The 27458-nt window shown below is 37.4% G+C and overlaps 1 protein-coding gene across 1 annotated transcript in view; it reads right to left on the bottom strand.

Moving 5' to 3' along the window:
* Positions 1 to 4257: 4257 nt before the first annotated feature.
* The window catches only part of SH2D4B (SH2 domain containing 4B), a 65778-nt gene continuing 42577 nt past the window's right edge, over positions 4258 to 27458 (bottom strand). The window contains exons 7-8 of the mRNA XM_010567848.1: positions 7733 to 7953; positions 4258 to 4350 (exon numbers count right to left, since the gene is read on the bottom strand). Of these exons, the coding sequence (XP_010566150.1) occupies positions 4258 to 4350; positions 7733 to 7953 (314 nt within the window). The remainder of the gene's footprint in view (positions 4351 to 7732; positions 7954 to 27458) is intronic.

The following is a 27458-nucleotide window of genomic DNA, read 5'->3' as shown; positions in this document are numbered from 1 at the left end:
TGAAAATCCATAACACGCACCTCTTATGACTCAACAGTAGCTACCGCTAGAAAAACAGACCAGAAAGCAAGACTTGAAGGTCGCTGTGTAATAGAATAAAGCTAGCCCTTCCAGACAATGAAACTGCAGCACTAAAAAGATTTTGTACACAGTGATGAACAGCTTCAGACAGCACTAAATGTAGAGGCAGACAGTGTGAAGCAGATGCAGCATTCAAGGCTGCAGTATGGACCAGCCTGACTCTTACAGACTGAGGATGTAAAATCTAGCTCCAAGGTAGATTTAGCTCAAAGCTGAAATCTTGAAGACTTGCAGAGCAAAAGGGAGGTAGCAGTGCCCAGTCCTCCTCCCAGAGTAACAGAAGTCCAAAATGCTTTCAAAACAATGGGTTAAGCACATTTTCCCTTTTCATATTTTCTGAATTTTCCATATTTACTCCATCACTGCTTTCCCTTCTATTCTTCCTGCTAACTGGCTACCTTTTCATAGTCCACTTATTTTCTGGAAGGCAACAAGAAACATTTGTTAGCTTAGAAAACATCTCCGCACTTGCACTTCACTCACAGCCCTCAAGTGTATTTGCAGCAGCTGCACATCTCTACCAAGGAAAGCTTCTGTTCTTCTTAATTTCTGCTTGCTATGATCTCCTTTTATTTCGTTCAAAATTTATCTTCAGTTAAGTTGCACTGTATTTTATTGCTGCTGCTTCTGGTTATGTATTGCTGAGTTTTTCTTTCCTGGTAACTCTATGAATTGGCTGGCCATTTTTCATTATTTCTGTGGGGCTATGGAAAAAAAAAAAGCAATTCCTTTACTTGAGAATTCTGACATTTATTAGCATAATAAAACTCTCAGATGAGTTGCAGTTTTCCAAGTAATTTCATTTGCAGGGGAACTTACAAGGGATTTATTTTAAAGCCAGGTAAAACCTAGAATGAGAAATGGATGGAATTCAGACAGAAAAATTCAGAAAATTAAAAGTAGGAAATGTGCTCCAAAGTGAAAATGATGATGCTGTTGTGATGTTAATTACATCACAAGAGGACACATAAGCTAAAGAGCTAATATTTCAAAGCCTTCTTATCAGCTAAACAAAATGCAAGGAGTTGCTGGGAAGTGTGTCACTAGAAATAAATGGCTGCATTATTATCAGTCTCTGAATGTGAATTCCTTATGGATCAAGTTCTTCAATATTCTGTCTATAAACATTCCCAAAATTGTGTACAATCGGTTAAGTAATCTTCCAAAAACTTTGGAAATTGCATGCCTTCTTTTCTAGCATGCCTAGCACCTTTTCCAAAGAGAAGGCAGCATTTTATGCCTTTTGTTTGTTTGTTTAGAGTTCATAAAGGCAAAACACCAGTCTGCAAAGATGTCTCGGTGTTTAAATACCACCTTAATTACTCAGTACCACCTTTAGACCCTCAGTCCCATGCACCCAGCTGCTGCTCTCTGGCCTCAGAGGTAAGTCTATGGATACCTACATTTTTTAACTTTAAAAGGTCCCTTTCCATTCTCCTTTAAAGTAGGAGTCCAGATGTTCTGCGATGGAACATGTGCAGCTGTGAATAACCTGAGGCTGAGGTGGTTCTTGAGATGTCTATGTAGAGGCAGCAAGTGCAGAGCTAGTTTCTCAGAGGAAGCAGCTAGTAGATACTGGAACTCTTTGGGGGAGGTAAATTGCACTATTTAAAGTTCTATTGGAAAAAAGCAACTTGGTGATTATTTTACAGACTCCATATTTGAAGCACAGTGAATTACTACATTCTGGTAGCTGGATTCAATGTCTGTATATACTTGTACCAGGTATATTCTGATCCCGGATCACACATACCAGGCTTTTCATTTAATGGATACTACAGATCCTACTAGAGGCCTACATAAGTGTTACTATGTTCAGAATTGCAGAGCTGTATTTCATTTTGAGAATCCAGCCCCTGGTGACCTGCAAAGGACCACACTTCAACAAAATTCCAAGACCACTTGTGTATCTTGACCCTTTTTCTAGCTGCCAAGCCACTTTGTTTCTCAGGGTATCAGACACATAGCTAAAGACGTCCTACCTCTGTAAGACTACTTGCTGTGAAAAGCCCAACTGTCATCTTATCTGACCACTGTGCACTAAGAACAGCTGCTCCAGCTAGTACGCATTGCTTATTTGCTGTGTCCTGATTTGCTTTGTTATGAGGTGCTAACAGTAACTATTTCAAAGCTCCTGAGCCAGTGTCCCAAGTGATTAATACAGAAACTGTCCAGCTAAGTCTCTGTGGAAAGTTCATGAGAACTTTCTTTTCAAGGGTCACAAACATTGATGGATTAAATCACACAAAAAGGAATGTTAACAAAAGAAAATTTTCCTGAACAACAATGAAGTTTGTGTGCAAAAATCTGTACTTCATATGGGCTAACTGTAGAATTAATTATGAAAAAAATGTTGCTATTATTACCACAGGTATTTATTATTATTGTAGCACCTTAAATGTATAGTGTGCTTTATAAGCTTGGACAAGACAAGATTCTTTCCTAGATGAGCTTACCATCTAGGTCAGACAAAGTACAGAAGGTAATAGTGAATCAAGAGAAATGACTATTTGAGGAGAGCTGGATTTACATGGGGTTTGGGAGGGAAGTCTACACTGGGATTTGGAAGAGAACCACATAGGAATTCAGAGACTGCCCAAAGCATATAGAAATATACTCAGTGTGCCTTCCCTATGTGTTCAGAGATTTCCAGGAAAAAATTCACCATGGAGGTACAGTAACACATACAGATCAGTCCACTTTACATCTCTAAATACATATCACATAAGAAAAAGTACTGAGAAACTGCCTATTAAAGGCATGACTATCAGGCTAACCAATAGGTATGCAGCTACTTCCCTCATGTCCCACTTCACTCTTGAAAAAAATCAGTTGCATATAAAACTGTCACAACCCAGTTATTTGAAATATTGCCCTGCAGAATGAATGTTTGGAGCTGAAAACAACACTTCTATACCCAGCAGTTTCTATCTGGCCATTCACGGGAATAGAGCAAGGAGCACAGGAAGGTAATAGTAATAGTTCTCCAACTCATTTCACTCCATTTCCTGAACTGGCTGCCCCAGTAGTATCCAGCTTACCAGTGAAGCAACACAAGACTACGTCTATACCGTGTGACAGCCCAGAGCACAAGGACTGCTAAGACACAAATTTCAGGAGGGCAAATTAACTGCTGTGATGAGATTTTTTTTTTTATAGTCCAAACACTAAGCAACTGCTCCATAGATCTAGGCTACAGGTCTATTTTCATGTTATATATAACAAATGGATCAAGAACACATTGTGTGCATCTTTTTTTAAACATGAAACAGCATGATGATCATGTAATTAGTTGTACCTTTTCTGTGGATAAATATACCAACCCCAACTTCACCCATAGCTCAGCTAAGGAAAATACCTGGTCCCATAGCAAAGAAAAGCTAGAAATCTCCAGCATGTATCTTGCACATCAGAAAGCAGAAAACATGACAAGGCCAGTGAGAGTTGTTGTTATTGCAAATCAAAGTGCTTTCATTAGAATAACTAGTTTAGAATAAACTGACCACTTTCTCTACAGGAGCAAAATTCTTTCCAAGGCAGTGGGACTGCATGAAATTGTAAATAAAATATGAATTCCTCTGAATTCCATTCTGTCTCTGCTGTGGTGAACTTTGTAGGCCTGAATTCCAAAGCACAATGGCAAGTTTCCAGCTACACCTAACCATTTCAGCAATCACAAACTGCAAAAGGATGTTTTAAGACTGCTCCTCTGGTTATCAAAAGTGCACCACTGAGTAACGAGATTATCAACAGAAACTGACAAACCTTGCTTTGGAAAAAAGAGTATGTTCACCAATATTGGTACTTTGTCCAATAATCTATTAATAGTTCCTGCCCATACTTCTTGAGGCTTTTTGCATTTTCAATCTCAGACATTAAGAAAATAAAGTGAGGAACTTAGTGTTCAGTGCAATTGGCCACAATCCCTTGAAAAATTCCTGGGAATAGTCCTCATTTGTAATTTGCCAGTAGTTTCTCACCTTTAATATGTTAGCAATATGAATAATGATGATAATTCAGATGCAAAACAGAAATATTTTAGGCCTTCTAATGAGAATACTTTTTGGCCACAAGACCAGTGGCTTTGGAAGTTTGTTAACTACTCTTCAGTGTTTACTTTTGTAGCTATCTATTACTACAGCTATCCAGAATGCATTCCTGTTAGTCCTGGGTACGTTATTCAAATAAAGGGCTGTAGTCTGGTGGATTCTTCTGTTGTCCACATGGCTCCAGTAGTAGCTCCCCACCTGAGGATGTGATGATTTCTTCCTAGAAAGATAAAACCAATTAAAATATCAAAGGTCTAAGCCTTTCCCGAGCTTCTAAGAAAAGCAGCTGATAGCAATAAAGACCATCACTCCACTGTAACTGGTAACCAATCATGAATAAACCTTTGATAAAATAAATACAGACCAGCAAAGGGATCCTATCAACCATTCATTTTCTTCATGCTTTCTCTCATACTTATGCCAGTAGTAACTTGTGCTAGTATCAAACAGTAAAATCAAACAGCTGGTGTACAAAAAAAGGTGGTGATTTGTACTACCTGTAAGTTGCTACGCTACTTAAAAAACAGCTACAGATGCCTATAAAGGATGTCTGAAGGGTTAATTTAACAGCCATATGCCAGTCCTACTATTCTACTTCCATAGTCATTGGGTTGAAAGAAGCTTCCCCAGGCAGACTGAACAAGAGCTCAATGTTGAGTGCTCACACACAACAGTAACAGCTTTCTGACTGATTACAGAGGTGAAAGATATTAACCTTGCTAGGGTAAAGACAGACTTTACAAATAGCACCTATTCTCATTAATTAAATACCCACATGCCAAGTCTGTCATTCCAGTAATTGATTACCAAGATGAATACAAAAAAACTTACTGGAAAAGTAGAGAACTTGGTCTTTGCACTTAATCTTAGAGTAATGATAGTTCATTTTTATTTTTGTAGAACTTTAAGATTTATAAATGCACCAAAATGAGCCAGAATCCAGAATTATATTGACTAAAATAGCAATCCTTCATCTGAAAGTTTAGATCCAAGTTATGGATCTATATATGGGCCTAACATTTTCAAAACTTATCTAATTTCTATTGAAATTCAATGGAAATTTGGTGCCTAATTTCCTCAGAACACACGCAGTCTCCCTGCCATGGTCCCTTCCCAATCAGTACATCAGACTGAGAATAAGTTCAGAACGTTACTACTCAAATTAAATGCTTTCACAAAGGTTATGAGGAAGTAAATAAAAAGATTTAGCAATGCTCTTGGATATGTTATTGCTGCTTCCCACACAGTATTTAAATGCAAATAGTAATAAGAGAAAATGCACACTCACACCCTCTTCTGTAAGAAGTTTGTTCTTCCAGCTAATGGTTACTGGCCCCTTGTATCTGTCAGCTGAGTTGCTTGAGTGACCTCTTCTTAATTTATTTTAAATCAAAATGAAGCAGTTTTAGATGAATAAGTCTAAGCAACTAAAAAAGTAGTTATGCCAGTTATGCCAGCCCTGCTGATTTTGATCGAAAGTGAAAAGGACCCTCAAAGAGCAGACCATGCAACTTTTGGGGTGGGGAAGCATACCCTTGCCAAAAATAGTGCTAAGGAAGCAGCAACTTTTCCGAACAATATAGCAATAGCTGCAAGAGACAGTGTGCCTGTAGCGCAACCATTTACATAAAGACTGCATAGTTGGTTACCAGAAGGCTTTGGGACACTTGACAATGGACTTCACCAGAAAGGGGAGGCAGAAAAGCTTCAAAGAAAACCATGTGAGAGACAGGATAAGATGTCTCCTGAAGTGATTGCCAAAGAGAACAGTTTTAATATAGCTATTAAGCTAGAGAGTTAAAAGAGAATTGTGTGGTGACATTAAAGGTGAACCAGTTTCTCTGATAGTCTTACTAAGGGGGAGCTATTAACTATTATCAGGGGACACCTAAGAAAACTTCTTTTTCTTTAAAAAAGTGTCAGGAACTAAAAGACATTCTGCTTCTGACAAGTGCCTTTCTGCTGTCTGTAAATAGATGTGTTTCTAGCACAGTGATTGCCTAGGATGAGCTGTGATGAAAATATCGGAACATAGCTGGAGCAGAGATGGTTGGATTTGGTTGTCACCATCACCTCTCTCCAGAAGCACGGGGGATACTACTTCAGCCAGAGCTCCTACATCCAATGCCTGATAATCTGCATTTGAGGTGTTACATGTGTGTCTTTCCCTGACAAGGCCCTGGTTAGGCTCTTTCCAGTTGTACTGGGTCTGGCTGGGATAGAGTTAACTTTCTTCACAGCAGTTTGTATAGTGGTGTGTTTCAAATTTGTGGCTAAACTAGTGTTGATAACATACTAATGTTTTGGCTATTGCTGATCAGTGCTTGCACAGCATCAAGGCTTTCTCTTTTTCCCACTCACGCCCTGCTGGCAGTGAGTAGGCTGGGAATAAGCGAGAAGTTGGGAGGGTACAAAGCCCAGCTGGTTGACCCAAACTGGCCAAAAGGATATTCTGTACTATATGTCATGCTCAGCAATAAAAACTGTGATAGAGGAAGAAAGGTGTGGGGGGCGGTTGGCTTCCAAGGTAGCCACTGAGAGAGAATTTCACCAAATTAGGGGAGGAGGGTTTTTTTGGTCAAATGTGACACCTACTATCCTCCCATGTGGAAATGTAATTTGTGGAAATATAACGTCATAGGGATCTCTGTGGGGACACTAAGGCGACATTGAAGAGATGTTGCAAACTAGCTGAAATAAAAGAAAGATTTAAAAGAAAAGGGAAATTAGAAGAAAAATAATGTCTGCATAGTGTTTGTGAGACTGAATACTGAAAAAATTAAAAGCTGTGAAGAAGAGGAGGAGCAAAAAATTAATAGAATTCATTTGAGACAAGAGTGAGAAAAGGATAAAAAAAGGAAAGGGAACTAGAAAAGAGGGGATGAAGAGAAATTGTAAGGGTAGCTAAGAAAAAAGCAGAATTAAAACTGATGAAGATGGGGAAGAGATGCAAGATGATGAAAACAACCTATGCTATCAGAAACAGTGCTACTCCTTAGTCATAGTCTGGCAACAAGAAACACAAGTTAGAGGCAAAGTAATTCAAACCCATCTAAAGTCAAAGATGAATAGTAAATTACTCTTGTAGCATTGTTTTGGACAATAAGAAATGACCCTTAGCACATCCCTAAAACAGAACCCCTCAATGTTCCCTTCTTTACTGCAGGGCCCCACTCTTTTGCTTTTGCAAGTTACAACCCTCACATCGAAGGTCGAAAAATGCTGAAATTTCATTGTCAGCCCTTTCTATGGTATTTCCAATTCAATTTTGCACAGCAAAGAAGCTCAAAAAGTGTTAGCTCTGTTGGCCCTTATCAGTCTATTTTTAGCCCAGAAGAGCAAGCATTGCCTAAGAATCTGCTTAGAAGGGGACACAAATACATGCTGAAGCATTTGAAAGAAGGGGAAAAGCCTTCTGATTCACTGCAACAAAAGACACAAACTATAAATGTTACAGCTAGGCTTAGTGTAAAATATATGCATATATTCTGTTCCCCACTATGGTTACTACTACTTTCCACTGTGGTTTCAGATTACACGGTTTCTCTTTAAATTATTAATCCATTCCACTCAGTTATTGATCTCTACCTAGCAAGTGTTACCTTGTGAAAATCAATAAGATCTGTCAGTGTTGCATGTCGGTTTGGATCTACCCCCAAGAAGCTGTAGAAATCCCCCGAAGCATCAACCAGGAAGTGTTTGAACCCACTTTGCTGGCGATAAGACAACGCATAGCCCCAGATTTTCTCACTGACTCGCACCAGGAAGGTTCCTTCAGATTTATTCATCAACAACTCTTCTGCCTCCTGGCGGCTGATAATACCTGGCAAGAAAAAAAACTATGGTTATGCAGATAATGGGTCTGTCACAGTAAATCAAAGGCAATGAATACAGAGCAGAAGTGAAATTAAAGTGGCGTAACCTGTCAAGGTTGAAATGTTTATAGGAGGAGTTAGAGCTATGGAGACAACATTTATGCTATTTGCTTCTGAAGGATAGCTGTAAGAGTTTTGATGGAGTCTGGTGGGATATGCTTTTTATCTGATTACGAATTGCTTTTTCCCATCATTACTGCTTTTTCAAAGGAAGTGACCAAACACAACTGGCCTATCAGACCAGAGAATTCCATACAAGTGATCATTTAGCAGACTAGCATCGCAATTTGAATTTGCAATACATTCCCAATGTTTGCGATTATATTGCAGTATTTCTGATTGTGTTGCCTTACAGCTGTTTTATAGGTCCTAAAGAAGGAACATAAAGAAAGCGCCAGGAGAAAAAGCATTTGCCTGCATTTGTACATTCATACACACACATCCATAGATGCATATAGATAAATTGGAGCACAAAGAAAACAAAACCTGCAGCTAACAGAGCTGCTAACAGAGATGGGTACATTAGAATACTTATTCACAGGCTTGCATTTCTAGGGAACATTGTGACAGAGGAAAACAAGAAACAAAGATCATAGTCCTTTCCTTCTGGGTCCTTTCAGGCTTAATATCAGAGTAATAGTCTCCTCTAGTTAAAAACCATTGTCATGAGCTAACCAGAGTACCAACACAAAGAAAAGATCAAATATTGTATTTGTTTATCAGAAGTGAGCTCGTCTTTACAATTCATAATGAACAATAATGAGTTATGCACCTTGCTCTGGGACAAGAGATTACAAAATTAGTGGGAGCTTTTGCAGTACATAACTATCATCCTGTGGTCATTTTCTCTGTGAGGCAACTTACCTCTCTGGACAAACTCAATCACGGAACAAACTCTCCCCTATATTCTGGTCACCAAGCAGTTATTTTATATGTGAATTCATTCCTTTGCTGCATGCCAAATATATTTGCCAGGGCAAAAGAAGGATCACAAATTCAGATTTTCAGAATAAGCAGGGGTAAAAGTTTAACAGGAGTAGAGCTTTCAAGAACTTCCCATTTTATTCTTCTGTGTTGGAAAAATCTTCAACTTTCTTTTTCTTTCTGATCCTAGGACACAACAGGTTGTGGTACTTCTGCTTACAAACAGGGTATAACAGATAAACCCTAATCTGATCACACACCACGTAAAAGGTGTGATCACAATTGCACCCAGCACTGAACCAGGTCTTCCCATCCATCTAGAGAGCCTGGTTCCAATTTGTCTGGTGGGCCTAGAGGACAGTAAGCTCATGTCTCATAATTATCTGTGAAATACCAGATGCTCATTTCAATTAGGAACAGATGTTGAATTAGGCCATCCTGAATGTGAACACGGCACAAATGTCAATAAATAATATATGTACATATTCCAAAGTTACTCTCTGTAAAACTAAACTTACTCAAAACAATACATGTAATATTTAATGGAACTGCTTGTCATCATAGAATCCTACATGTGTCCTACTGAGAATTCCATGGAGACCGAGTGCTGAAAAGCCACATTGTTTTAGTGTAATAATAACCATAGCCCAGGGATCACCAATTCATACAAAGAAGGACCTACCTGAAAGACCAAAGTTTGGGATGCTTTAATTAAACCAGCCCACAAGGAAAATTATGCCTCTGGGAGACATAGGAAGGGACTGAGTAGATCTGGGTCCTAAAAGCAAGCACTGGGTGATTTTAGGAAAGATAGAAAAGCATCTCCTTCTCTCAGTTTTTTTCTGCTTTGAGACAGTGAATTTCTTTTACAGTTTTGCTTGGTGCAATGATGAACATGACCAGGGCTCAATCTCAGTGGGGCTCAGAGATCTCTACTGAAATATCCTCAGTACTGAGGAGAAACATACACATATATACTCTGCTGAATGATGTACCGTTCTCTTTTCTGGAGGATATTGCATCATCTTTGCACCAGACATGCAAAACAGGCAGTAAGCATGGAAAAATATGCATTTGTTTAGAAACAGCATGCAACTGCTCAGCCAACAGTGTCAATTGCTGCACTTTGCAAAACTAAAAACAGTTTTATTGGAAGAATTCCAAGATGAATTGTTAAAAAGTCTTGAACTCTGTTCAAATGAAAAGATATTACTAACATGAATCGATATGATACATCATATTATGTGAAGATGTATCACTAGATCCCAACACCAGGTGCCACGTGCCAAGAATTACACAAAAATTGATTCTGAAATCACACTATTTGTTAATTCAGTCTTCTCTCAAATTGCCCTAATTTAAATATACAATGAAAGCTTTTATTAGTGATTATGATGCCAACTTCCTTGACAAATCTCTGCTAGAAATACATGTACATGAGCCACACTAACAAGCTCACAGCATTCAGTAATAGAGGAAGGGGTAAACAGTTCCATCACCAGCAAATACTATATTAATTCCAACAATCAATATTTATACTGTAATTCTAGATTGAAACCATGCTGGTTGGGATAGGAACTGGGTGCTGTTACAACTACCCATTCTCTAAGCAGTGTCAGAACTGTTATGCAGGCCTGCTAGGGAATGAGGTGGCCTAGACAATTTAGCACCTATAAAAATAGAGGGTTTGTAAAAAAAGAGAGTTATAAAAAAAGAGGGTTTGTATTATATGGTGAACATTATTCTTAGGGTATGTCTAAGATTTCAATGACCATCACTATCAGGCATATAATACGAAATTCATTTAACATCGATTAGTTTAATGCTAAACAATCTGTTCACCTGCTCTCAACTCCCACCAGTAGAGCTAAAACACTGCAGGCTTCCACATGATGTTATCTTCTTTGCCAGACCTTATTTTTGTTCTGGGCGCTTTATAACATTGAGTAGGTGAGAAATGCTACATTGCTCACGGCCAAGTTCTTTTTTGTTTTCGTCCTCTTTTCTGTTAAAGATGGTGTAATAAATTATCAGCCAGCTGCTTTCTTCCTTTTTTCTCTCCTGATTCTGTTAACAGCTCATGAGAAACCATCTCTCCCCACCACCTCCTCCCTGTCTCTGCCTCCCAGTTATTTTATTTTTCTCTGGTTCAGTTCTTCAGTGGGTGGTGTTTGCAGCAATGAAAGTCTCCCTCCACACTTTAAAAAACATTATACTGTTCTCAAGACAACTAGAAAAAGAGTGGCACTGTTTGCTCCTGAGACAGTTGTAGAGAAATACACAACATCTGTGAAACCCCTACATGAACATTTAAAATTGTTTGAACTGAAGTCAAGAAACTTTGGTTTCCCAAGGCTCTGGTAAGAAGTTTAGAATCACTGATGCTCTTACTTGTGCTAGTTAGGATATTAATTGGAAATACTATCTGGAAGAGAAACCACCGATGCTTTGAAAGCTAATTTTCCCCTCTCTTTAATTCTTGCTAATCTCTTAAAAAAAAAAAAAAAAGGCAACAACTTCACTTGCTGTAAACCAACACTGTGTCAAAAGCAGTAATCCTTTCACGTAAGCTCAAGTTTGCAAATCAGTCATTTAAATAAATGCCTCACAATTACTCTATCATCAGTATCATTTAACTCGTCGTGTGGCCAAATACACAATAGTGTATTTGGACAGCTATTAGCTACCCCACTGAAACCCACTTACATCTTTTACCTGTCATGCCAAATAATTTCTCTCAGAGTATACAAACTGCTGTTGTCCATAACAAACTGTAAAAGAGCAGTAGGGTTTTGACTGGGAGAGGATCAAAGGTGTAACTAACTCCTCTTGAAAGCAGGGAAACCCTATCAGCTGGCTTAAGTTTTAGCCCCCTGCCCCCCAGATTCACTTCATACATCTATCATGTTACATGTATCTACCTGTCCACCTTAAACATTCTAGTTTTGCAATGCTTATACATATTAACATTTTTGATTCTTAGCAAGAGAATAACGTTTTGGATGACAGTTATTTCAAATTATAGGACATTCATCACCAACTGACATGTTCCTAATTAACAGCTTCATTTTTAAATACAGTGCCTGTAACGAAAATTTGTAGATGATAGGCAAGTCTTAACATTTTTGTTGTTATTATGTTCTTTTTACTGCCACCAATCTTCCAAAAAGGAAAAAGAACACCTAACATTTAGAGTATATTAAGCTCACGTGGGAACTGGAGAGTCCATTATGAATTTAGTGGTAACAGCTAAGAAATCTTGATGCTGCCTTCCAAGTTTACGGCAGCCTCAATAGCAGAAAATGCTATTCTGAAATATTATGCAATGACACTTCAGCTTCCCACTCTTCTCTCAGCATTATCCTACATACATCCTTGAGTGAAACTCAGGAGATGAAATACATAAATATTTGCTAAGAGAATGCCATAACAAGCATGAATCCAAACTAGAAAAGCTGATAAACTTTGCCAACAAGGCAAGACTATATACTAGAAGTCTAAAATTAGTTTTTTGATCATACAGATAAAGTTACATCATGTCCATTGTTGTAATCTACCAGTGGTCTAATGTACCACGTGTAATAACAATGTCAATATATTAAGATAATTTGGCCTTTAATGATCAAGATATTTTTAATATGCATATGTGCATTTATATATGCTGAGAGGTCGACTAAGATTAGAGGGACAGCAGGTACAAACACAGCCCAGAAGCATTCATTTACCCTTCTGCAATAGAAGCTATTTGCTTAGCTGATGTTCTCCCTTTTCATATTTTTTCATTAGCTTGATCTCAAACACTCTAGTGCATGAGGTTTTACTCACAGAGCAAAAGCATCACAAATACTGGCATGAATAAATATTAATGAGAGCATTCATGCCAACAGTGCTTTCATGACCATTATGAAAAGCCTTCTATTTCATGCAAAATTGATTTGTTGAACAATTACGAATATTCACAAGTAATCAATGAAGAGGAAAGAGACTCATCCTGCTTATACAACTTAAGACATCTAACCAGGGAAGTGTGTGATTTAGGTTACCAATCAAAATTAGGAGCAGGATCCAAAACACAGAGAAGCCAATACCAGTATCTCCTTTGTTTTCAATGGGATTAGATCAAAGCCCATATGAATACAAATATTCCTGGCAATCATTACATGAATAATTCACATGTTAAGGTCATACAGACTCATTACACCTAGAGCAAGTGTAAAAAATAAATAAATGAGTAAACACACGGAATTATGAGGAATTAGCAGGTAGCTCCCGAATAATGTAAAGGACTTTGTTTTTCTAATTATACAGGCAGATCTAAACAGTAATTTGAAAGATAGTGATAAAATGGCACAAGGGTTAGAAGGATCAGTTTGCAAAGCACCAGCCAATCCCTTCCATTTTCTGGAACTCAAAAACTGAACTAGACAGACATTATTGTAACTATACCATTTGGAATAAAATGTTTCCCAAAAGGAAATAAATAAGCAAATTTTCCAAAAACTTCCAAATAAATTTCTTCTCTCTGAGACTTAATTTGAGAGTCAAAAGCTGGATTGCACCTCACCTTGCAAAAAAGCTGAAACAAATTTCAGAACAAACCGCTATAAAAGCCTAAAAATAAATTTGCATAGAACAGATTTTAGGGTCTTGGGTATTTTTAATCAAAACAGAAAAGTTCCAGTTTGAGGAGAGGAAAATACGTCATAGTTTTTTCTGCCTACATCATTATAATAATAAAAATCATGTAGTTGGAAGTAAAGACCCAACCTACTTGGGACCAAAATATGAATAAAGGTAATCAGTTTTGAAGGAAATAATCAGAAAAGTAAACAGAAATTCAGAAGGGATTAATCCAACTGCAGCCAGTGTGGTTTAGGAAGAACTGACAGCCTGTGTTAGCATGCCAGCATTAACATAAACCACTGTCAGGAAGTGCAAGAACAGCTTATTAGAACACTAGTCTATGAACCTAATGGAGGCAGTCATAGATTTCAGAGCCCACAGCAAAGGAAGACATACACAAGGAACAAACACAAGCTAAGATGAAAACTCAAGCTGGGGGACTAAGGTTTAGAATAAATCTGACCTTTTTTAGATGCCATAATAAGGTGGGACAGTAAAGGCTTGAAACAAATGTTCAAATGCATGACACTAGCAACCAGCTCTGGTCTAAGAGAAAGTGAAAAATCCAGCTCCTTCAACCACTCAGAAAGATCAAAAGCATAAAAGCAGGGAAGATGAAGTGATTGCTTCCCTGCAGTGCAAGAACTAGAGCAGCTATAGTTTATGCTCTCAGGGAAAAGCAGTCTTTACATCATTCACAGCAATAGTTTCCTCAGGTTGACTTTTTCAATTCTCTCCCACAGGTGCAAGTCTATATGTGGACTCTTAAGCTGACTGAACATACTTATGGTTGTTCATTGGGAAGGACACTATTAATCTACAAAACTATGATGTCTAGACTGAATACTTTATGTTATCCTTGAGACTACCGACGTCACATATAATTTAAAGAGCACTGTTATCAGTTATGGTGGTTTATGGACTGATCTGCAAGTGAAATAGCCAAAGGATAACATATATATTTAGGTCATACCTTGTAATTTCTCCGGCATTTACAGCAGGAGTAGCATGCACAATTAAATACATGCACAAATATTTGCAGCAATAGGATCTTACAGTGTGCCACTCTATTAAAAATGTTTCATCCTCTTCTTCTCCTTCCTTTTAGTCACAATACTTTTGGGGGTAGTGCAACAAAACAAATAGTGAAAGAAGAGATCAATAGTATTGTGTGAGAAAAGCTATGGCTGAGAGATAACGATAGCTCTGCCTCAGTTATTTCAGAATAGAAGCAATAAAGACTGAAAAGCAAAGCAAGGGAGTAAATCAAAGACGGCCAGTAATAGAAACAAAGCTGTTGAAGCTATTCACCATCTGCTGTTAATGCAGGATAAACTCACATGGGACTAGATCTTCAAAAGAGGTCTGTTCCCATTTAGGCATCAAAATAAATGGCCAGGTTTTAAAAAAAAAAAAATAAATGACAAAAACCAACCAACCAAACAAAAAAACCCAGTACAATAACTGGTTTGGGATTAGTTTGTTTTGGTGGTGGTGTGGTGTTTTTTTGGTTTTTTTTTTTCAAAACCTGTCCACAAGTGTCATGGCAAGAGCCCAAGAGCCATGGGGTGCGGAGTTCCTACAAAATGCTTTTGCTACTTAGAGCTGGTAAGTATGCAGATATTTCCTGCTGTGCTGCATGTTGGCAATCTGTTTTAAGTCCTAGTAAATAGCACAGTATCCATAAATGTTACCAAGTAAGGGGCTATAGGCCTCTGTGCTGATAATAGAGAAAAGGTGTGCAATAGGTCACAAAAAGCAAAACCTAAAATGTGAGCAAATAAACTGAAACCTTCCTGTCTGCATAGAACTGCAATGGGAGGCAAAGCTGGGATGTATTTAGAAATCAACAGGTTAAATACACATTTGAAATTCACTGGCCATGTCACACATAGGTTATCTGAATACTCTGTGGTCAGTATGGGGCTGGCCTCCCCTCTCAGCTACATAGGCAAAGTGAAGTGACAGTGGTTAGGGAGCCTCTGGAGAAACCTTGCTTTGTTCCATACTCACCACCTTTTCTTCTGCGCAAGCGCAGGAGCAATACATGCAGTAACATACCTAAGATAGAGATAAATCTGTGCTGTTGAAAGGTGAGCAGGAGTCCATTACCCATTCTTCACCATACCTCTCCTTTGTAACCATGCTGGTACATTTAAGATATAAGCAGAATTGGGAAACACCACATCAGTGAATCTCAGCTACCTCCCCAGTGGGCCTTGCTCAGTATGGAAAGTATGCTCTGGGCTACCTACAGGCATGTATAGAAAACCAAGGCCCAGAGGAATAATGTTTTTCTGATGGCAGGAGATCCCTTCAGGCAAAGATAAGGCATATTGATAATGCACCATGCCCTAAACAAGCTCTCCTTGAAGACTTACATGGTACATAGGACTATCTTGAGCCTCTATACACAGGAAGGAAAAGTATCATATGTAAAAGTATATCAGCCTGTTTTGCTGGTTTTTTTCCTTTTTTTTTTTTTTTTTAACTAATATGGACTCATCTTTCTGTTCTGTCAGGATAAAGCAGTTCTTAGAATAAAGAAAACTCAGACCTCAGAAGCCTTCTTAATTCCCTAAGGTTGAGATTCCTTAAAGCAATTAAAGACCTACTGAAATTTTGAAGGAAATGGGTGCCTTACTCCCCTGGGAATCTTTGAAAATCCTATCTAAACATGTAATGCAGTTATAATGGGTATTTTTCTTCAGGTTTACAGAAAATCAGATGTACTACATCCATTGTTGCCAGTGTGGCTCACAGTTAATTCCCTATGCACTCTGCAGAAAATATACCCCTTAATTGTCTCCTTTAAAGTTCATTCTATACCCAAACTATCAAATACTGTAAAACCCTTTATATTCACTGTCAAAATATTTACACCATATTCACTAACAAGCATTGCAGCAAGTTAAAGATATGCATTTGCATTACTTGTCTGAACACACCACTGGTATAATAGAGCTATAATTTTTTCTGTTAATGTCTCCTCAAAGCATAGTGTTGGTTTCTTTCTTTCCTTCCTTTCAGATAAGCCTATAGAATGCATTAGCCAGGAGAAAAACAAAGATTTCAAACTCTCTCTTCTCTTTGTACATTGTTAATTGTCACCTATTAGAGGAGAAAAGGTAGCACAAAAGACCTCTAACCTTCTATCTCATATATATATTTCTTGATTTTTTTCTTTAGAGATGGGCTTTCTGACCTGAAATCCCCGCATTAAACCTCTGCTATTACTCTTTAATTTTTGTGAGTTTTCTCTTCTCATCTGAACAGCTTCTGAAAAGAAGCTCATTTACAAAAATGGAACAGTTAACCATTCCATTTTCAGTGGTTTCTCAAACTACATTCTCTGTGTGTAGTTTACTATCTATGATGAGTAAATTGACAGAAACTTAGGGGGAAGAATATTTAATTTTGTATTATTTTCACTGACTAAAATTGGAAGCCTCTATGTTCTAGTAAAGTCAATGGAAGATCAACAACAGGGAGGTTCCAAGCACCTAAACAGGATGCCTTACATAAACAGTACAAATATTCTTGATAATGATGAATTTTCTTTGCTGATAGGATGACTGGAAAATAAGAAAGTGTTGGTTTTGGTTTTTTTTTTAAAAAAAAAAACAGTAAATACTTCCAAGCCTATATAAGCATCCTAGATGCTGTTATAGATAAGATGACATTTCCTGCAAAGAGCATGGAAAATAAGCATATTCATAAGGATGTCTGCAAACTCCAAATAAGAAACAAACATGCTTCAAGAAAATATCAGTACACTAATCCAAATAGGGAACTTTGTTACAAATATTATTCCTGTAGGATGTGTTTACCTCCTTACAATACAGATGGGATTGAATTTTTATTTCTGTTATGCGTAAAAAAGATAGACAACTATACAGACTCTATCAACAAACTTTTGTGATAGATGTGCGATGTGGCACATGCAAAGTAGATATTAAGACCTTAGTGTAACTTCTGAAACATTAAAACTTGCTTTATCAGTAAAGCACACAGAAATACCTCGCTAGAGCAGCCTGACAGGGCTAGAAATAGTACTGTGGTGTAATACAAAATCACTGTAGAGCACAGAAGCTGATTTAAGCTCTGATCCTGGTCCAGCAAAGAGAAACACATCTGTTCTTGTACAGCAGTCACTGATACTGTGTTTTCTGTGAAAAATGAAAAGCATGGCAGATTTTTAGAAGGTTAATGGCCAGTATTCACCACCCTTTCTCCAGACAGACAAAATATTTGCATTCATTTGGTCTTGGTCTTGCAAGCAACAGAGGAAAAAGAAAGGGAAGTTCTAGCTCGTGGGCATCATTTGCAAGCACTTCTTATCCACTTCACTTGTTTACATTACTCACCTTGTTACTTCTCATTTAAATCCTCAAATTTTGCTGAATTTGAAAATGAGAGAGAAAATCTTCTGGTATGCAAATGAGATCTAAATCAAGGAAAAAGATGAGAAACCTGATCTGTGAGAGGAGAAGATGAGAGAGCAAAAGCCCTCCTGGGATCTGTTTATGTTCTCATAACTCCAGCCATCATAAGTCCTTGTTCCTCCTAAATACTTCTGAGGGCAGCATGGACATGAAAAAACATGGAAGACTGAACTTTTACCAAACCAATTGCACAAAACAAAATAAAGCCCACAGTGACATTTTTGCTTGCTTTAGATTTCTGTAAAATGGCAAAGTAGAAGAATTAGTTAAAGGTAGTCTCTTTGTAGCCCCTTCTTGGCTTTGTACAACCTACTCTGAGGCAACACTGCTAGATGACACTCCAGGGGGAACACACAGACCAAAGACGAGAATAGCACATGGAACAGCACTACTACTAAATAGCCTTGGCTGGGATGACATTCCTGCAGAGACATGGTTTCAAAGAGCCCATTACTGGCTGATGGATAGCTGCTGAAGGAGAGTTGGGAGGTACAGTTCTGAACACACAGAAACTGAGAAATGTTTGTGAGGTTGGGGGGAATTCTTCTTGAATCAAAGGCTTGAAGAAATACTCGTATAAAAGTATAAATTATTTGCAATTTAAAATCATCAGTTGCTGAACACTGCAGATGCTGAAGGCATTAGAATCAGAACTGAGTGCAAGTTCATTGATTTGCCATGAAAGCTGCATTTGGAACTTAAAACTCTACACACCTGCTCACTTAGTGTGTGTAAATGTTACCATTTCCCACTTTCTGCAAGTGGAAGATGAGTATGAAAAATTGCAAGTGTTAAAACTACTGTCAGTCTCAGAGAGCACTTTTGAAAAAAACATGTCTCATCACATTTTTATCAGCTTGCCACTTCTCCCATCACTGAACTAGATATGTACATTTAACCACCAAGATTTTCTTTCAAAACCACTGCCAGAAGAAATACTTGTACTTGCAAATCAACAGGTGTTTAATCTCAACAAGACAGACAAGTAAAGCACAAAACTTCTACCTAGAAGGATAAACTATGCAATCCTTTAAAACAGCATGCGTATTCATACATATTTTTTCTAGCTCTGAAATAAGCATTATTGACTGGAGTGTGGAATACTTTATAAAACATGTAATTCCATAAGCACTATTTAAAAAATTAAATGCTAAAAATTATACAATATATTTATTTTGGCACCAGGTTCTGCTTCTGTACTACACATCTTAATATATTGATGTTTCTTAAGGAGTAAGATGTTTCTTTCTGTCCTCAAATAATTTTGATATAAGAAAACCACAATATGCTAAAACCAATTAGATATGGTTTCACTTATAGTCTTACAGTATCGATATGTAAAACATTTTTGGTGCTTCCGAATTGTGAATACATGGATGCTCAGGCAAACAATCATTTATGTTTCCAAATGCAGACTGGATCTTTCATGTAACCAGTCCCTCTTCTAAAAACGTGGCCACACTTAAGGATGTATAGAACAGAGAGCAATAATGCACATTCATTAAAATGTCCACTGTGGCTACCCCACCATTGGCATGCTCTATCATGAATATGCCACTTCTAGAGGAAAACAGGGGATTTAATTCAGTGCCCATGAAATTCTTAATGTCTAGGCTGTGACTATGACATTATACTGAATAAACAATATAATAAATCAACATAAACTCTGGCAGAACAGTTAGGGCCTGATTTGCATTTGCCTCATATGTTTGCAGTCATTTATTCTGGGGCGGTCTTGTGACCCATTATACCCATTTTTCCATCATGTAATTGAGTACAGAAAATACAGAGAAATTAAAAAATCAGGCCCTTGTCCACACAGACTGGACTGAGACAACCAGCTGCCAAAAAGCTTTCTGATAATAACTGTAATAAATTACTGAGAATTGTAATATGCTATGATTTCATATTAAATGGAATAAGTAAGACACCAACATTAACTCCTAGTGCAGTTTTCCTCTGCCACTATTGCCATAGCTGTAAATACCTATGAAACATAGCCACTGGATTTACTAAAAGAAGAAAAGGAAAAAATTACTTAGATAATAGGAAGCTACTGGCAAATTTCATCAAGCCAAGCGAGAAGTAGCAAAATGAACAAGATTTTTAAACCAGGAGTTAATTGCACTGGAGGCTGCATGATGCAGAGATTGGCTATAAAAAGACAAACAAAAGCAAAGCAGTCCTATCTATATCATCACATTTTATGGGTACTCCTGCCTTTATCAGAGCTTCTTCAAGAACCATACAAAAAACCCAGAAGGGAAAAACAGCGCATTCAGTCATGAGCTAAATTATAAAAAGCCTGCAATTTTTAATGGTTAAAATTCGGAGAAAATTAGCAGTGCTGCTTTCTCAAGCTCACCCCTTGAAAAGGAAAAAGAAAAGGAGTCATTCTCAGGCATTCTTTCCTTCTCCAAACTGACATAAAGCTTGTCAGTATGTCCCATATAAAAGTAGTATAATTTCTTCACTACAAAAACAAAGTACGTTTAAAAATATCTTCACAACTTTTTCACAATCTTGGTGAACTAAGATAAAGCTCAACACTTCAAATATGGACTTAGAAACTGAACTTACTGTCTTTATTAGTGGCTTGACATATTTTATTTGGGTGCAATAAAGCAACCAAAAATATAGATTACAGCTTCAGGCAAACAGGAAATATACCCTAATCCTATTTAGAATAAAATGTAAATAAAAATAAATGAGATGTACTGAATGAAAGCATATTTTAAGAACATCTGAAGAACAATGATCCTGCTAGTGGTATAAAAAGGAAGACAACTGGACTGGCTTTAGACTAGCAGATGTCACTGCTACTTCCACGGATTTAAATAGTTCTCTATATGATGCATCTCTGCAGCAGAAATAACATTGAAAAAATACTTAAATTACTTTCCATAAAGGCAATTAATTTGCAATTCTACCTAAAACAAACAAGCTTCACAATTACTACTGTGAAACAGAGAAGTAAGATTTTGACACGAGTAAGGACCATTAGATATTCAAAATCTGCTTGTAGGTAAACTGAAAACCAAATCTCTCCATATACATACATACTTAGTAAGTTTTATGCAAATGTCAAATTTCCGTGAACAAACGTCTTGAATAGTGTAATACAAAATGCATAGCTGTGTGGGAAAGGTTTTGTAATTCTAGTGGTTAACAACAGAGCAGTGATATCTAGGTTGATCATGGGTTTGGGCACTAGGAATGTTCAGAGCCTTCTTCAGGAGTCTTCCTGGTATACTGCTAGTTTAAATGGCTTTATTTTATGCTAGTATTGATTAGTCATTCAGTACATTGGGAATGCAATATGAATACAACTTCATTAATTTAGTGGTCTCACTGTAAAAGCATTTGTCCAATGAATGGACACTGAAATGTCTAGAAGTTAATTGAGTTACATGGTAGTAAACAAAATATCACATTACAGCCTCTGACAAGCTGCTAATTTGCTAGAGTTGCTAATGTTTTCCACTAGCCTTTTTATATTGATACTGATTTGCACTGAAGTACCTATGCTATTTGAATTTGCTTTTTATCTGAGTATATGGAAGCTAGATTTTGATTCTTCATTGCATCTAACAAGACTCCTTAAACCTCTAGTTCGACCTCCAGCTCCATGCACAACAAGAGCTGACTCTTTGATTCTGGGGTCCATTCTACATCAGCCCTAGAAAGGCAGCCCAGGGCTCATTCAGGTGGGTAGGGACCAGAATGGCATCATCACTACGGTGCAGTAAGCTCCAGCTTCTCTCTCCCCATAGTATGTTTCCTTGTACCTTATGACATAGCTGAAGGTTGCTGTATGCTCCCACCATGAAACTATTAATTTCAGGAAGAACGTCGACTATTGTCATAAATTTGGCCCACAGTTTATAGCCAATTTGACGCACTACCATGGATACACTGAGTAGATATCAGCTGATAATAGCAGTTATACAGCACAATTAGCTCTACAATCACAACTATTTATGAGTAGAAGGTATAAAAACTTTTCAGGAGGCTTTAAAGATAACGTTCTTGACTGTGAATTAGACAGAAGAAAAGCAGTTGAATGCATTCTCAGTTTGTTTTTAAATACTAAAAAAACCCCTTGGTTATTAACAAAAATACATCCCATGCTCAAAAATAACCATTCAGCACTTCTTCTTTTTACAATGAAATTAATAGATCCAAAAAGTACCAAAACTTTACATGTATACAAATACATGTGCCTATGATGGTCTTCAAAAACACATATTTCTTACAGTTTGCCTAGAACACTGTAATCTCATAGGTGTTAAAGAAGCTGTCAAGATACATTTTCCATAAACTTAAATGACAACTGTAATGCAAATCACAGTGTCAGCAGAGCTCACTCAATAAAAGGAGAAAAATAAAAGTCACAGTTAACATGGAGCCCTGGAATTCAAATTTTACAACTGATGTTACAACAGATAACTAAGCAGAAAATATACTGTGGTCTTTGTTTTTCATGCTTTTTTCATAGGTGAAGGAAAATGGTTTTGCCTCAAATATATTCCATTTCTGTAAGGTTTAAGAATGCGTACATTTTTTAGGTACATTAGCAGTCAAATCTGAAATCTATTTACATCTGTGAGAATCTTCCAGATGACGTCACTGAGCTTAGAAGAAATCTTTCTACATGTTTTTTAATCAAGCAATCATTAGAACTTTTATTGCTAAAAGGGATACAAATTTAAATCATGCTATATCTGGAGTATTTTCCCATACTCAAATTAAAATAGCAGTTCCAGATAGATTTCTACAAAGCAGTTTGGTTGTGGTATTTTCTGTAAGTACTTAAGAAACTATACTTCTTTATCCAGCTCAAAGAAAAATAAATCTAGGGTTAATATTGATAACTATTTTTTCTTCTTACACACTTGGCTAGATTTGCAAACTTTAAGCTAACTTTGTTAATTACAGGGCTTTCTAGCTACTTGCAACATTCTTGCATATTGATTTAGTGTACTGTTCCTCAGGGGAAAAAGTTACCTTTAATCACTCGATAAAGTGAACCAGACACTGAAGCACTCTTGAAAGTCAAATGAGAAAAACACTGGGATAGTAAAAACTTCACACCTAATAAGTGGCAGTATAACCACGTGAAGCTCTTACAATGATCCAGTTCTGGACATCCTCTGGGGTTTGACCCATTTCTCCATTAAGCCACTAAAAAACAGCCACTAAATAGCCTCATTTCCTACCAGCACTGGAATTAAAGTAAGTGAGCTAGCAGCTAGGCTCAAACTCACAGCGGGATAATCTGAATTAGGTGTTTGAAGCCACTACTTAGTAAGCAGAAATGTCTTCATTGGAGGGACCAACTTCTTCTGAAGTTCTGAAAAAGTTACAAACAGAAGCAAACGGAATTTTTTACTTAATTTCTAATACAAAGTCTGGAATTAAGAGTCTTTCATTTATGCTAAATTTCGTCAATGGGACTATTCCAGGTTACATGACAAGAGGATCTGCACACAAACGGCAAGTGTGCAGAATCATTTGTTGCTACCACCATCTTAGCTCTCAGAGCTTCCGTCTCCACCCTGCAAACAGTAGCATGGTTAAGAGAGAAAATAGGAGAGGGAGCTCTATCCTATGACTAATGAACTATTACTTTCTTGTATCTTGGATTGAAATATCTATAAATGTTTGCAGCTCACTTCAAGTACAGAAGATTCTTTTTAGCAAGCATACTGGAATGAATTTGCAATAACCACATGAACTCATGAAAGACCCATGCTGTGTTTAATTGTGAGAAGCAGTGGTAACAGCAGTGGCAGAATGTTCCATGGAATTATATATATAATTTAGATCTGAGTCCTCCCTATCCTGGATTAAGAACTGTTGTGTATTACATAAGAGATGCTAATCTTGGATAGAGAAGTAGGGTATGATCCAGTCAGAGCCAATGCTAATAGCATGCTAATCCAGATAGCTCTTTCAGAGTTTTACCTCTTAAAAAGATTAATGAGTTTGTGATTTGGCAGTTCCATTCACTGAAAGGCCATGAGAAGAAGGAAGAACTGACCTTTCTGAAATCCAAGAGGGAAGAAAGGGAGCTGTCATTCCCTTAACTTTTGCAGGGGAAGGGAAAATTTGTTTCCCACACTCCACCTCATTCTGCCTCCATGCCAGTGTCACATGGTGAAGTTGCACATACAGGTTAGTTGCAGAAATCTTGTCCCTTTGTTTTCATATAATCTCCTAATGTTTATCTCCTGTGGTGAAAGCAGTTTAAATGTCACAATCTGCTCCTAACTGGGTGAACTGGAGTTGAGCTAAACCAGTAACATAATTTTGCGCAGTTGCATGCTTTTCTCCTCTACATGACTACACACCATACCTGCTGATACCCTGTTTGAGAGACTTGTGTTTGCTTAGCAGGAAAATACCATTATTTCAAAGGAGCTGTTGAAATAATAACTTGTAATCTTTTGCCTTGAGGCTGGATCAATACTGTGGTTTCAATACTTTGCGTAGCAAGACAGTAGGACCAGTGAGAAGGTCATCTGCTGGGAAACCAGGAAAATTTTCTGACCTTGGGTTTGCAATTATTTGCTGTGCTTTAAAGTACTGCAGATAAAATAATAAATATAACTTAGTCTAGCATAAGCTGAAGAAAATATAGGGATATTATATATGATGAAAATATATTATGTTATTTTAAGTGTGCAGGCAAAGGAACAAGAGCTGGAGGCATGGCTGATAAACAGTTAGATAGGGACTAACAATAAGAAGGATATCAGCAATTCATCCAAGACTAACAAGGTTCTGCACAGGACACCTATGGTATACTAGAGGGGGTGATCAGGAAACATCCAGGTACAGCATTTAAAGATATGCAGTATGAGCTGAATGGCTTGTGCTGGTAGCGACTGACATGTAAGGGGACCTTGTGTGTGGATAAACTAACCAACCAATTAATACATATACAATTGACATTGAAAGGAGAAAGCATGATCCATCATGTAAGGAACAGACTACAATATATGTAAAAGGATACCATAGCTCAGATTCAGGCTGCTGGACAGATGAACAAGGCCTTCTGTGTTCACTTTGGTCACCATAAACAGTCATCATAATTTCTTCCAGTCTTAGCATAAACAACCTTGGCAGATGTCAGAGCTTTTTATTTGAATCTAATGTTCCGGATTTTTATATCACTTGTTTTTTACAAATGATTCTTCATTTCCAAAGACTAAGAGCAGAGCTTTCTTTTCAGGAACGCCTCTTCTTTTTTGTTTTCTTTGTAATGTGATAAAGAAAGCCTAACTGAAGAACTGAAGGAGCTGCAGTAATAGAGAAATCTACTCACACACAGTCCAGTTCAATAAGGAGATAGAACACAGAACTGTAATGTAAAATTACAGGTAAATGCATTAAGCTACCACGATGGCTTACTAAATGAAATCATAATTGCTCACTATGTCATGCTCTAACAGTAGCACACGGAGAAGAAAATCTTAAAGTGTTTTAAATAAAGGGGGCAAGAAGTCTTCTGAACGTAAACCAATTTGATTTTCAATAGCAAAATATTTTTTCATTAAGAGATTAGTACATTAACTTGGAAGTAAACTCTATGAAAAAGCTGGTGCATATTCTTCACAAGTGCAAAGAATTGTCTGGCACAAACTTCAGACTTGAAAGGATATTTTACTTTTTTTTTTCTTTTTTTTTTAAATCTTTGACTAGCAGTGCACTGTATGGGCACTGCAACTGACCTGTTTGTATCCATGAAACCATTAACACTTCATCAAACCTGTTTCCCCTGTGTGGTCACACGGTCTTTATTATCTCTCATTTTTAGCGTCTACAATACCTGTTCAGAAAAATTGCTACTTTCTATCTTTAGAACATGCCTAATCTTTAGAATATAGCTTCCAGTTAAAAAGGAGTCAAGAAGGACAAGGTATTGTAAAAGAGTAAGAAAGCTCATTTCACATTAGCAATTAGCCTATTTACATTAATTATTCAATTGCCTCATTCTACAATTTCCCTGCTGTTCTTTTGTGCTTCCTTTCTCCTTGCAGCATGTTACAGCTCACATTACCTCACTTTGATACTTTGCTCCCTTCCAAGGGGAGCCATGAGTCTAAAACATTTATTTTGTTTGCTAATAACCTGTCTGCGTAGACACTTTGGCACTGTAATGGCACTAGAAAAACAATTTCAAAGCCTTCAAAAGAACTAACAGACTGAAACAATCATTATGACCTAAGTAGAATGACTTAGTATATGAAGGATCACCTTATTTCTTAGAAAACAGCAAAACACCTCTCGTTTCTTAAGGAAGAAGCTGAGAACTGAATTAGAGCTGATGAAGTATTTGGGTTTTGTCATATGTTATGGGTCTGACTTGACTTGAGACATCCATAGTCAAGTACCAGAATCAACCAAAGGATCTAACTGCTTACTCCAAATACTGCACTATCTTTGAAAAATATTATCAGAATGTCCAGTAGATGTTTGATAGGAATATGTTCTGGAAATATAAAAACCAGCGTTCCATCTCACAGCAAGTAAACTGATGATCATGGCTCTAATAACTATGTGTAAAACCATCCATATAGAGGATTTATATAAAAGTGCAAGGACAAACTGGTTCACGTATAGTGCCCCAATAAAATCTGTATGTGTATGTTATAAACATTACTGCTTTATAATTTTTCAAAGTAAAGTAAAATTACAGTATTATTACTATTTAAAGGCCACGGTATAAAACCAGAGTGAGCCTATCATCAGTCCTTCAAATGCTAGACAGAGATTTTCCAGCCTGACTTGTCTCCTTCAGTGTTTAGCAACCCCTTTACCTAATACAACAGAGGGCTTTCATTCATCCTGCGTAACCACCGTGATAGGAATCACATTCATCTCTGTGTCTGAATTCAGCAGTGATGAAAAGCATGGGACTAAGCAGCCTTGGAAACTAATGTGCTCTGTTTAAGCACAGAACAGGGACAACGGGAGTGACAGCAGTGCATGCCTCTCCACTCAGGCCTAACAGTATATCTCAACCCATTTTCTAATGTAGGGTTACATGATGAGAGCGTCATTTGGTGTCCAAACTTATTCCATATCTGTCCTTTCTGCCAAGATTCTCAGCAAAGGTAACACTCATTCCTAACGACGTTTTTGGAGAAATTCACACAGATTAGGAATGGTGTTTAATACTAAATGACTGTGGCATCACTTGTTTTACAAAAAATCATCCAGGTGGCAATAACTATCAGCCTGTCTTGACCTGGGTGTATCCCTGCAGCAGTCCTAAGCCACAAAGTCTACAGACATTTGAACTGCTGTTCACAACTGTGTCAGCCCTCTCTCTTTGAGAACAGGCTGGCAGAGTAGAAAACAGAAATCTACCTTTTTGATAAAGGGAGTAGACATAGTCTCTTCTAAATCTATCATCTCGAAAGTCGTCTTTTTTTTAATCTTTCCCAGACAGT

This window comes from Haliaeetus leucocephalus, unplaced genomic scaffold (genome assembly GCF_000737465.1).
Source record: "Haliaeetus leucocephalus isolate CR32 unplaced genomic scaffold, Haliaeetus_leucocephalus-4.0 Scaffold229, whole genome shotgun sequence".
NCBI lineage: Eukaryota > Metazoa > Chordata > Aves > Accipitriformes > Accipitridae > Haliaeetus > Haliaeetus leucocephalus.
This window is presented reverse-complemented; position numbering and strand designations above follow the sequence as displayed.